This window comes from Cyprinus carpio, chromosome B7 (assembly GCF_018340385.1).
Source record: "Cyprinus carpio isolate SPL01 chromosome B7, ASM1834038v1, whole genome shotgun sequence".
In the NCBI taxonomy this organism is placed as follows: domain Eukaryota; kingdom Metazoa; phylum Chordata; class Actinopteri; order Cypriniformes; family Cyprinidae; genus Cyprinus; species Cyprinus carpio.
In genome coordinates, this window is record NC_056603.1 from 38,937,013 (window position 1) to 38,949,941 (window position 12,929).

The following is a 12,929-nucleotide window of genomic DNA, read 5'->3' on the forward strand; positions in this document are numbered from 1 at the left end:
TCTAATAAAGGGTCAAGAAAAACACTGTTAAAGAAAAATTAAAATTGTGATTATTTCAGATTTATTTATAATATTGAAAGTGTCTAGTCAAGAAAGAGCGGTTTGCATTATGGCATGCATGCAGTGTGTTATATTGCGTATGGCACATTTTGGAAAATGTAGGAAATGCTGTGATTCACAGTTTGTATCATTTATAGTGCAGACATAGTAAGAGTCGTTTGGTAGGATTCTATTCCGAGCCAAGCCTGTCATGATGTGATGTAAACATTTCTCATTTCCGGTTATGCAACATGAAATGATCCTTATTTAATGTCTTATCAAATGTCTCCGGTGTTGTGTGCATCAGTTGTCATTTTTTCTTCATAATGTGATAACTCTGCCCTGAAGTGACTGTTCTGAAGACTGCATGGGTGGGGAAAATAACATAATGTTTTATCTCAATCAAAACCAATTAAATCTAGATTTAGCCACATCTTACATTGTATTTTCTTGCTTATAAATGTTATAGTACAAAATAAAATAATAAATAAATAAATAAATCATTTTAAAAATAAAATCATGAAATATACATGTATTATTATATAAAAAGCAAATATAAAATATTAAGGTGCTTTGCTAACTCTTTTGGTCATAAACTTTATTCAGTGTCTTTATATTCTGATGGAAGTTTCTGGAAGGTGGTGTGACACAGGAGCCTAGTTCATTCGAAGCTTGAAACATTTCAGCTGAGTTTGGGCTTGTTAGAGAGCTGCATTGCAGGAGATGGAGCTGGGAACTTAAAGACGAGAACTATCAAGGTCATGAAGTTTGGCTTTTCATTTACACATATTGGTGACTGCTAACAGGTTTCTCTTCATGTTCAGATGTGGGATTGATCCTGAGAGATTGAAAATATTGATTTAACCCTCTTTCTTGCTCTGAACGTGCGCTTGCTGGGAGGTGCCAGCCGACAGTGTGTTCACACATCCGCAGGGCTGGAGGTGGAGTTGTCCCGCACCTCTGGGGAGCCCTGATGATGGCGACCGACTCTAACATTTCAGTCCGCTGTCCATCCATCCGTTTCCACCGCTCTCTCTCTCCTAACCCCCACAGCCAGGCCTGCCTCAGCAGTAATATATGTGATGATGTACTCACCACCTCTTAATTGATAGAGTGATTCAGTGGAGGACTTTCTGTAATAATTGGTCCTATGGGAGCACGAGCAGACCCTGGGAGGGAGGGCGTTTTGTCTGCCTGCTGGGAAACACAGAAGACTAGATAGAGGAAAGATGCCCAGGCCTCCTCTTCCTCCTCACCTGCCGCCTCGTCGTGAGGATTTACGAGGGGTCGTCTAGCGTAATCCTCTCTGTCTCGGTGAAGCTTCGAGGTTGCGACCCACAGCTTTCTGCCGGTGGCTTGTCTGTTCCCACAATGGATGCCCACCGTTAATCCTTCCTGACCTAAAGCCCCGACCACAGGTCATCAGTAGTTATCTATCGAACCCATTTTGTGTTCATACACTTTCAATTGATTTTTAAAGTGGCATTAATATTTTTAAAGACAGTATTATGAGGAATTAATTGATTGGTTGTCATGTCGATGTACTTGTGGTAAGACTGATCGTCTATTACTCAGTGTTAAATACTGCATTACCAAAGTGTATTCTTAAGTCATACTGACCGATTTCTGGTGGCCTTTGACCTAGTGATGTTCAGTTTTGTAAATGAATCGTTGGTTCTTTGTAATAACTTGGTTGTTGGATTAGATTACTCAATTTTAGTGAGATCTTTTTGATAGTAAATTTAGGATGTTGGACATATAGATAACTAGTGGGCTATCAATGTTTTTTTTTTGTAATTAATTTAATTATTATTTTTTTTTTACAACTGCTGATGCAATGATATTGTCTTGCTGAAACTGATAAGTTATAAAATAAACTGATAAATTGTCAATTTTATAAATCTATATTATTTCATGAATTAAATGAAATCATAAATTGTATGCTAAAAGGTTATTTAGGCATATTTGTAATATACAGGATGAAGGATGGATAAATATTCATTCTGAAATCTGCAAAAAAGTGTGTTCATATTAATAGAGGAGGGACCTCTGGGATGCTGTTTACGATAGTCCTTGAAAAACAGAGAATGAAAGCTTAAAGAGTTATAGCCAATGTATCTGAATTAGACATTACAGGAGATTTTTGTGTGTGGTCTGAAACAGAATTTACTGCACATTTCTAATTAACATAAATTAATGTTAACATTGATAAACCTGAACTAATTTTATGCACTAATGCACATAACAATAACGATCAATTGAAAAAAGCAGATAAATGATGGGGTGGCCATATAAAATTTTTTGCTCTGTTAAAAAAAAAATAGAACAGATATTTGTTCTTTTGACAATATTGAAGGCAAAATGTTAACTTGTTATTTGGCCAGGTTATAGACATCTTGGTCACCCTTTAGTATGGAAACCAATTCTCACTATTAACTAACTATTAACTATGACTTTTAAGTCAATAAACTCCTAATTTGCTCCTTATTAATAGTTAGTAATGTTAGTGAGAGATGTAGAATATTGTCATGCAGAATAACCATTATTCTTGTAAAATTCATGCCAATAAGCAGCTAGTCAATTGTAAGAATTGACCTCTAAAATAAAGTGTTACTGACAACAAAAATTGGCCATACTGGTCAAAAGATCTACTCACAGAGACTTTTTTTAAAAAGTAGAACAATGTTACTTTGGCCCTTGATAAATTGTCCTAGCTATAGATTTTCTCAGGTGTGCTCCAGTCTCTGGCAGTACTTTGGATGGAAGTGATGGTCTATTACCAACGTCTGCTTTTAGATCCTGGTTACATACAGGAATCCCACTCACTTCAGACCAGCAGAGCACTGCATGACAGTGATGGAGTAGGAGAATTTTCAGTAAGACGTAATAGCTGAATTAGGAACATAAAGAAGTTTTCAGGCCTGCAGACTTGTTTTTCATCCTTTGCAGACCACAAAAACAAGAGTGGCTATTGAATACGGCCGTGTGTTACAGTGCACTAATCTATTCTCATTCGCCGTCACCCATGAGCTTCTAATAAGTAATTGGCTCAAACAGAAGCTGCTTTTTGTACATTAAGGTTAAATGCTTTTAACGATTTTTATGTGCATTGAGAAATGGCTCGTGAAGTATAGGCGTATAGATATGAAGGCTGTGAGACAAAGCCAGAAATCCTTGGCTCAAGTGTGGATTGGAATAAATGAAAGCCTGTGAAGACTAGATTTGATTAAAGATTAAAGACGACCATCAGTGTACCTGTGTCCTGGTGAGAGATGTTGTGCATTATTGACAAAATGAATGCTTCCTTAAAAGATGGGTTTAAATGCTTCTCCAAAACTGTATAATCTAGTGCATTCAAAGGATTTCTTAGTATGTTTATTTTATTTATTTATTTATTTATTTAGTGTATAAATAGTTTTATATAACATTAGTTAAATGTGTTGTTCAGTCTTGTTTTTGAGGTCTGAAAAATGTGCACAGGACGCATATTAGGACAAGTACTTCCATTTACCTGATACCCCTAAAATCAGCCTAATTTTTTGCTTGAACGTGACTAGCAGGCACCTTTGTGTTGATGAGAATGGTGTCCAAAAGAGGAAAAAACACTATCATATGTATTAATAAACATGTGGTGTCAGCAGCTGTAAAAGCTTCACACTGAAGTTCCTTGTATGAACAGTTTAAAGGTTTTGATGAATCTCACTATAGCTTTTTATGTTAGTTTCACAGTTACTATTACTTACATTATCAGCTTTGCTACACTCTCAGGAAAAAAAAATGCTGTTCAAAAGATAAACCTTTGTGCCTCAATTACCCTTAAAGGTTGCATATTAGTTCCTTAATGGCACATATCAGTACATTTTAAAAGAATACTGCCCTAGTGACAGCTTTTGTGCCGTTTTCTGACAGTGTATAGACAAAAATATACTTCACTTCTTCACTTTCTGCTATGGTTTGTGGATAGTCCACATTATGTAATTTTCAACAGCAGCACAGTCTGCTAATTTCCACACATGCCATTTGTGTATAGCTTTATTTCTGTGTCCACGTGGACACCAGAGCAAGTGCAAGTGATCTGAGCATTTAAAAAGAGGTTCTTTAGATGCACACACGCCAAACGCATCCATCCATGCTCATGCATTGAAAGCCTTGTGCACTCAGTTTTGCTCAAGACAGAGCTGAACGCAGAAAATGAAGCATACTTGGGTCTTCAGTGGCTCACTTGCTGGGGTGTTCACTGTGGTTGCTAGGTGGTTCTGACTTTAGTCCCACCTTCAGTCTAAGTCTAGAACATTTTTTACTTGTTTTATTGTCTGTCAGGCTGTAGCCTAATTTTAATCATTTGGGTTAGTGGTTTGTTCATATCTGTTTAATAGTAATAGTCTTGGCAAACATCACTAATAGATGGACATGACATGTGGTTTGAAAAGCTTGTTTCTTGTTCCATTCTCCCATGAAGGAGCTTTCTGAGTGTGGTAAGTGGGTGATGCATAAATGTATGTGATTGTGTGTGTGTGTGTGTGTGTGGGAGTGAGGTCTTCTCAGCAGGTGGCAGATGGCACAGAGGACCCGTCCGAATGGCCTAACCCCAGACACGTGCTCACACACTCATTAGGTCACGGGGCAAAATGCATGGTCTTGAACTCTAAGCTTGTTCAAGTCAAAGGGTGGGTGAGAGGCCAGTGTTTTGACCCTAAAAAGGCCAGGATACTGCTAAGTGTGTGACAAATTTGGTCAACATAAAAGTGCTGAGATAAACCACTTTTTCGGTTGCCATTCAGTGAAAAGTACTTAGAAACATTTTGTTAGTGTGAAGAACATTTTAATAATCTTAAGAACTTACAAAGGACTTTTTGTGCAATTGATGTTAAAAGTTCTTCATGAAACACTAATGCCAGTAAAGAAATGTTTATCTTCTTTCTAAAGCGAGGGGCCCTGTAATGAGGAAACATAAGCCCCTGAAATAGGCAGCTGGTTTGTATGAGTCAGATGTTTATAAACAGTCTTTCTAAGTAGATTTCAGTAGCTAGGTTATGCACTTTCTCTTGTCAAATTTTTCTTTTGTGCTGATGCACGTTCAGGTTCAAATATATGGTGACACTGATTTCACTTGAAGCAGAATAGTTATGAGAAGATTTTGTAGTTTGCATGCTCAATTATTTTTAGTTGTGAATGTACTTGAAAATTAGTTGCTGAAGTTAGTCACAATCCTGAAAGTCTTTTCATGTTTTGCCAGAGAAACCTTTGCATGAACCTTTTTGTGCCTCATTTTGTGCACTTGAATCTAGTTCTGTGTCACCTGCTCAACTTCCAAGGCACAAACCTCGTTCTTTGTCTCCTATCTATGTGGGTTCCCCTCCTAGCAAGCAGTGTTCCTCTAAAGCCGTTGTTCTTGGGAGTAAAAGGCTTCCTGCCTGCCTCCCTTTGCCCCGCTCTTGCCCTTCCCCCAGCCCAACTGAGCCAGGGACCCTTGGAGTGAATGCCTCCATATTGTTGGTTTAGTCTATTGTGATGCTAATGGAAGCCGAAGACCCTCGAGTCATCTATCACTCGTGACAGGGAAGCAGGGACATTGTGTCTTGTACTGCACACGGGAGAAGGGCTGCTGTCTCCACAGGTCTCACTGGGAGAATATCAAACCCAAAGAATTCATGCTTTTGTGATAGATTGTCCATATAGTGACTGTAGAAGTAGTACTACTCAGTAATTATACCCCCATCAAATTACGAGCAATCTTTCTTAAACTGTACTCCCCAAAATATTATATATGCTAATGCGCAATTCATAACATTTAACATTAACAGTTTATCTTTGGTTATTTTAACTAGCAATAGATTTAATAACATTGCTCAGTCGGTTTGCACTTTTTTGACCAATTGATTAAAAGAAGTGCCTCATGAAAGTCATTTGTACAGACGACGAACAAGAATACAAGTTCGAAATCTCAAAGGAATGAATGTTAAGAATGATCAAACTTCATATTTTAGTTCCTTTCTTCTGTGACAACCGACAGATTCAATTTGTGGCCTATTGAAGATGAATGCTAGATTTGGACGGGGTGAAGCCATCGAAGTGAGCCTTTATGTGAGAAATCTCTCACTGCTTACTGGCTCTATGGCCTCGATCCAGCATCCACTGACATCATAGTTGTCCAACCGACCAGATGTGAGTGCGGTCAGGCCTGCGTTAAACAAATGTGGTACAACAGGAAATGAGTCCTTTAAAAAGCTCCAAGAAAAAATGTGATGTGTTTTTACCAATCAAAGAACATAACCCAAGCCATAAATGACTATAACCCATAACTATAAATGAGGACAATGTTTATGGCATGGGGTCTGAGCCGAGCTGCAGGATTTTGCTTTGATTAAATCATCTTTGCTATGACATGCTGGCAGGAAGGATGATGGGGCTTTATTTGCTTCACCCCCTCGGTGTGGAATCAATGGCAATTTTATGCTGTCTTTTTAAATGATATAACACACTTCTGCTGTAGAGGCTCTTTGGCTCCTGTGGAGTGCTATCTGTGAGAAGCTGAGAGGATGCTAATGGAAGGGCTGGTGTTGATGGTTTCGTCCCAGTTAGACCTGTAAGAAGGAGGATGCTGCCAAGTGTTGCTAGAAAAGAACAGCTCATGCCAGCTTAAGGTGGTAATTTTTGGGACTTGAAATGCTGGTTAGTTGCTGCTCTAAGGTGTTCTATACAAACTCTAACCAGCTTGATCAAGATGATCTACCAGGTCGAAAACAGGTCCGCCAAATAATAGTCCAGGACTGGGAGGGTGCTAATGGAAGGACTGGTGATTATGCACACTATATAGACCTGTAAAGATCAGAACACTGCTGTATGTTGCTCATGCAAGGTGGTCATGCTAATTTTTGGGACTTGAAATGCTGGTTAGTTGCAGCTCTGAAGTGTTTTACCAGCTCTAACCAGCTTGATCAAGATGATCTACCAGGTTGAAAACAGGTCCACCAAATGGGAGTCCATTAAATTAACCATCTTGAAATTGCTGAAATTGCCATTGAAATTGCTGTAGGACTGAGAGGATGCTAATGGAAGGACTGGAGATGATGGTTTTATTCTGGTTAGAGCTGTAAGGAGAAGGACACTGCCACATGTTGCTTAAAAAAATGGAAGGACTGGAGATGATGGTTTTATTCTGGTTAGAGCTGTAAGGAGAAGGACACTGCCACATGTTGCTTAAAAAAAGGTAAGGTGTTTGGTGTTCTACCAGCTCTAACCAGCTTGATCAAGATTTTCAGTATATCAGAAACAGGTCCACCAGACTGAATCTGTTGTAGGGTTGAGAGGATGATAATGCAAGGACTGCTATTAATGGTTTCATCCCATTTAAATTGACGAGGAGAAGAAAGGAGCTGCTGTGTGTTGCTTTAACCTGTTAAAGAAACCGGGTCATATTGGTATAAGGTGGTCAAGCTGGTTTTTGTAACATAGCTGATTTATTGCTCTTCCAAGGTGGTCTACCAGCCTTAACCAGCTTGACCAGGGTGGTCTACCCTGTTGAAAACTGTTCTACCAAATGATAATCCAGTTAATCAATAATCTTGACCAGCTTGAGCCTTCTGTAGGGTTCAGAGGTTGCTAATGTAAAGGCTGATGATGATGGATTCATCCCAGTTAAACAGCGAAGAGGAGGAGATGGGAGCTGCTGAACATAGCATCTGGTTTTTGTTGTTCCAAGGTGGTCTACCTGCTCTAACCAGCTTAACCAAGATGTTCTACCAATTCTAGTCTAGATGATCAACCAGCTAATGACTATAAATGGGCTTTTACCTGCTTAAGATGGTCAAGCTGATTTTTTTGGACATGGTAACTGAATTTTGGTGTTCTAACATGGTCCTAACCAGCTGGACCGATCAGCTTGATCAACTAGATCAGCTTGGACTAACTAATTTGTTGAGCAGAGCTTTATATCAAGTGCCAGCATTGATTCTCTAAAGCAAGAGGTAATTGCACAAAGCAGACAATGTACAAAGCATATTTGATATAGTTTTCTTTTTCATAACAACATTATAATTTATGAAAATTTCAAGTTGAAAGGTGTCATTGTGAGCTGAGAAAAGATATTGAGTCTTGACACATTAATGGTGATTAGTAATTTGAAAGTCCAATCCTGCTTGGGTGTTTTGGCAACTTTGAGAAACAGCCGTAAAACACAGAGAAAATGCTTGCTGTGCCGAGCCGTTTGAGAGCAGCCCAGTTGAGGTAATGAATCCTCATCCAAATTAAAGAAGTGTGATGCAGCATTGTGAGGTGAGAATGAATGTGTGGTAAAGTGGGCCACAGCAGGGGGTCGTGGGGGGAATAGGGGCCAATGCAGCAGCTTTGTAAACCTCCTCAATTCAAGGAGGGGATGCAGAAACCAAGGGATGGACAGATGTAACGAGAGGGTGAACTCTTGTTCCGGTGCTGTTAATTGTTCTCCAGCTTAGCCAATGTCCAGATACAGTCACACTTTGGCTCCAGACTGCAAAATTATCAAAGGCACACCCTATTCAGGAAAGCTTTCAATGGCCAGAGTCTGTCGGTGCATATCTGTGAAGTCTGAGCAGGGGAGGATGAGTTAGTGTCTAAATTGAGGTGGGAGTGCTGACAGCTCTCAGTAGGGAGCAGGGAGGGAGTCCACTCCTCTTTCCTCTGAGAGAGTTGGTGCAAAGGGCGGAGATGCATTCCTAATTGAATGAAGAGTCAGCTGGGGGACAATCCTAGAAAGGGGGTGCCGGCAGGCCCCACTGAGTGGCTTCTGCTGTTTTAGGAGCTATTGATATGGACTCTGGTGTCTTTGAAATTAAGGGAAGCCTTTTCCTACTTGAGAGGACAGATTTCTTCTTTGCCCTGGTATTCTGCTTTTTAGTCAGGCCATAAATACCTAATCCTTTCCCTGCTGTTTTGATTGACAACTGGAGAACTCTTGCAAGAGTTCACATCCTCCCCGATTCCCACCCACTGCTCTGCCGTCTTCCTCATGTATACCATATTGCAGAATGAATATGTTCACCATGAATATCCAACACAAACGAGATTCCTATGAACCTGTTCACACAAAGCGAAATATGCCAGATTCCCTTTTTTACTTTATTATTTTTATTATTATTCATAAATAGTCTTATTGACTTGACTCATTAATGCAATATATGACAAAACAATCACAATTTGATTTTTGGGCAAATTTGTGCAGCCCTACTGCATATGAGTTTCAGTAACCAGAATTATTAATACTTTATTTTAACATCTGTATGTGGATTTTTATGTGTTGATACAGAATTACGGCTTTACAGTCCAGCTTCATACATGGCACCTGTTCACACTCTTTTAGAATAAAAACTGGAACACATATTACTTTAAAAAGTATTTTCTCTTTTTTATTGTCATTGGGGGGCAGCTTGTTTCCTAGGGTTTCAGGACCTCCAGTGTGTCCTTACCCTCTTTTTTGACTCAGTTTCTCTCTGCCAGCGTTGTTTTGCACGGCAAACACAGGAAAGAAAGCGTGCTGGCCAAGTCCCACTGAGCAGGGTTTTTTTCAAGGCGGTGAAAAGAATGAATTATTCAGCAGTAAGCATGCTTACAGCTGGCCGTTTGTGAGCTTTGATCTAGGAATCAGGCGTCTGCATGAATGCCCTTATTGTCATGTTATGTGTACACAGTGTGTGAATTATTGAAAGTGGCGAGGCCCTGGCTTCATCTGGGAGAGATTACAGTGTTGGCATGCTGGGGAGGTGGGCTGGAACTGAAAATCCCCAGATGCTATTTATTTGTCCCGGAGGTCACATGATCTTCCACCGTTGTTATAGCCTTAACAGAATGGCCTACATGAAGAAAGAGAGCTGCCCCTCCATTCAGCCCACACATGCATCAAGCACGCATGTTGGAATCGCCCGCCCATTAGCCTCAGGCTGTGATGGGGAGCACTAAACACTTGTTAGGACATGGTCTTCGAAGAGGGAGTTTGTACTGTTTCATATAGACATCTCAGTACTACATCCATCATAGGTCATTGTCATTTGACCTAGCAGCATCATGTCCTGATGGGATACTAAAGTGTCTATTGGGTTTGCACCTCAGAATCTTGCCAAAAGTAGTGGGTCATATACTTTATTTACACAATATTCACATCTCTGGTAAATTTGTCAGCTAAATCTTCATGCTAAAAAATAGAATTTGATTTCAAAAAGATTAAAGTAAATTTTTCTGTTGATCAAGGCAGCAGAATTTGATCAAGTAATTGTAATCAGTCATATCCAGATGATTCATGTGTGGTCATGCTGTAGAGTCTCAGTAAAGTATGGCAGAGTGTTTTGGTCTGCTACGTCTTCTACAATCTAGCACTGACCCTGAAATATTGGGAATAGTGGCATACAAATTGTGTTTAGCACTGATTTTGTGGGCGTGTTTGCATCTTTACCTCATTTGCATAATTTGTTTAGTGAATTGAGTTTTAAAACATAGATAGCACGTGCAAAGTAAAACTGATAACAGCAGGTGCAATTCATTCTTTATGATTCCCATTTGTTTTAAAACCCATGCGGATTTTACTGAGAGAAAGGAAAATGACTGGTACGTAACAGAGAGGACGTGAGTGAGAAAGAGATTCCCTTTCACACGACAGGTGTGCCTAATAGCAGAAGCTCAGGAGATTACCCATCCCACCTGAACACAGTGAGCCCAGCGCACAGCAGGTGGATGATGTGGCTTTGCTATCTCAGTGTGTGCCCATTTCACAAACAACAGACCTCAGCCCAGCCACCGCCACGGCCAGTCACCCCACTCCACAGCCAGAACACATCTGCTGCTTTTTTTTTCTTTTATCGCCAGGTCTACCTTTACTTTAAATGTGTGATTTATTAGACCCATGGCTTGGTAGTTAGTTGCATGTTGAGCACTGGTGTTTATATGTCTGTTTAAAAGTTCAGGTCATTTCTTTATGGACACTTTCTACAGACTGTGATGACACGTTTCCACATTGATTAAGAGAGGTTTTTATTTATTTATTTTAAATATACAATACTTTCCAAAGGTTTGGAAAATGTTTGATTTTTAAACGTTTTTAATAAGGTCTCCTATGCTCACAAAGCTTGCTTTTATTTTTTCCAAAATACACCAAAAAGAGTAATATTGTGAAATAGAACAACATTTTTGCTGCTTAATATTTTGGAAACATTTTTCAGGATTCTTTGAGAAATAGAAAGTTCAAAAGAACATAATATGTTTGAAATTGAACATTGTGTAACATTATAAATGTTTTTACTGTCACTTTTAATCAAATGATGGATATTTGCCACACACACTTCAAACATTTGAATGTTAGCATATCATGGTTTCTGCATAAATATGAAGCAGCACAACTGTTGTCATCATTGATAATAATAATAATAAATGTTTCTTGAGCAGCAAGTCAGAATATTAGAATGATTTCTGAAGGATCATGTGAGACGTAAGACTAGATTAGTGATGCTGAAAATGAAACTACATCACAGGAATAAATCACAATATATTGCAATAAAAAAAGATTTATTTTGAATTTTAATGCTATTTCACAATATAAGTGTTTTTACTGTATTTTGAGCACAGAAATGCACCCTTGGTGAGCAGAAGGGACTATATTAAAAATGTTTAACAATCGTAATGTTTCCAAACATTTGACAAATACAACATTTTTAAGACAATACAATGTATTTAATTTCCTTAATTTCCTATAATGCTGCTGTGTGGGTGTTTCTAATACAATAATACTCCTTTGACCAACATAATCAATCTCTCAGTATTTTTCAAATGTATGTATATGTACCTAAAGCAACATGTGTTTCTAGTGTTTCTATTCAATATTCTATTTATTTTATGCATAGCATGCTAATTATATTTTGAAGTAAATACAGTTCATTGTTGTTCCAAAGTAAAATTGGTGGACACGTGGTAAATTGTAGCTACATCAATTCTGCAGTTGCCTGTTTAAAAAGCTAGTTTTATTACACAGCCCTGGATAAAAAAAGGGGCTCTATGGCAACCGTTGGCTACAGCTGGACACATAATTAGAGTGGCTCCTTACCTATAATTTGCGTAATAGTTTTGGGGTGGCGGTATGTTATTAACATATGAAAAGGCTAAGCAGGGGTCATTGTGCCTAGCATCAGTAATTATAGCAGTGCCGAGGGCGCAAGAATGTGTAGAGCTGCCATTAATGGGAGATCACTACAAAACCATGCTTTAATTATTATTTAGTGAGAACAGTAGTGTGTTAAATGAATATGTTTCCTCTGCCATTACGTGCTGTAACCATATGAAAGACTGGATCTGTTTCTTTTCATAGCGCGAGGCTTTGAAGAAATTGGGATTAAATTAGATTAAATTGAAAGGCCGTAGAGTTGTTGGGCTATTTTCATGGTAATAGCACGCACGGCCAAGTTTTCATTTAAATTAGGCGTGTTTGTTCATTCGCTGGGGTTAAGATTGCTACATGTTGCTTACATGGTGGGAACAATTGAGGCTATAGAAATTTTGGCTCATGCATATGAACTCAAGGCTGTGCATTCCTGCTTTGATTAGGTTAATTCAATTTAAAGTATTACATTTCCAAAGTTCTTACATTAACACATCTCATCTATTGTCTTTCCGTAGGTCGGAATGAGCTGATTGCCAGATACATTAAACTCAGAACCGGGAAGACAAGGACACGGAAACAGGTAAGAGAATCTGTGCTCTCGCATGCATGCCACTAAACAGGAAGGCCAGTACTGTTGAATGCACCTGCTATCTGTGCTTTTGCAGGATTAAAAACATACAGCTCACATAATGAACAGCAGAAATAAAAAGATACTCACAGTTAGGGGTGGGCGATAGAAAGTAAAATGTCTATTACAGTGTTCTTAAAATAA

At 38.9% G+C, this 12,929-nt stretch overlaps 1 protein-coding gene across 8 annotated transcripts in view; it reads left to right on the forward strand.

Annotated features, from left to right (window-relative positions):
- The window catches only part of LOC122133990 (transcriptional enhancer factor TEF-1-like), a 63,897-nt gene that overhangs the window by 32,853 nt on the left and 18,115 nt on the right, over positions 1 to 12,929 (forward strand). For all 8 annotated transcript variants that reach the window (XM_042728590.1, XM_042728588.1, XM_042728586.1 and 5 more), the window contains one exon: positions 12,673 to 12,737. In XM_042728590.1, the coding sequence (XP_042584524.1) occupies positions 12,673 to 12,737 (65 nt within the window). The remainder of the gene's footprint in view (positions 1 to 12,672; positions 12,738 to 12,929) is intronic.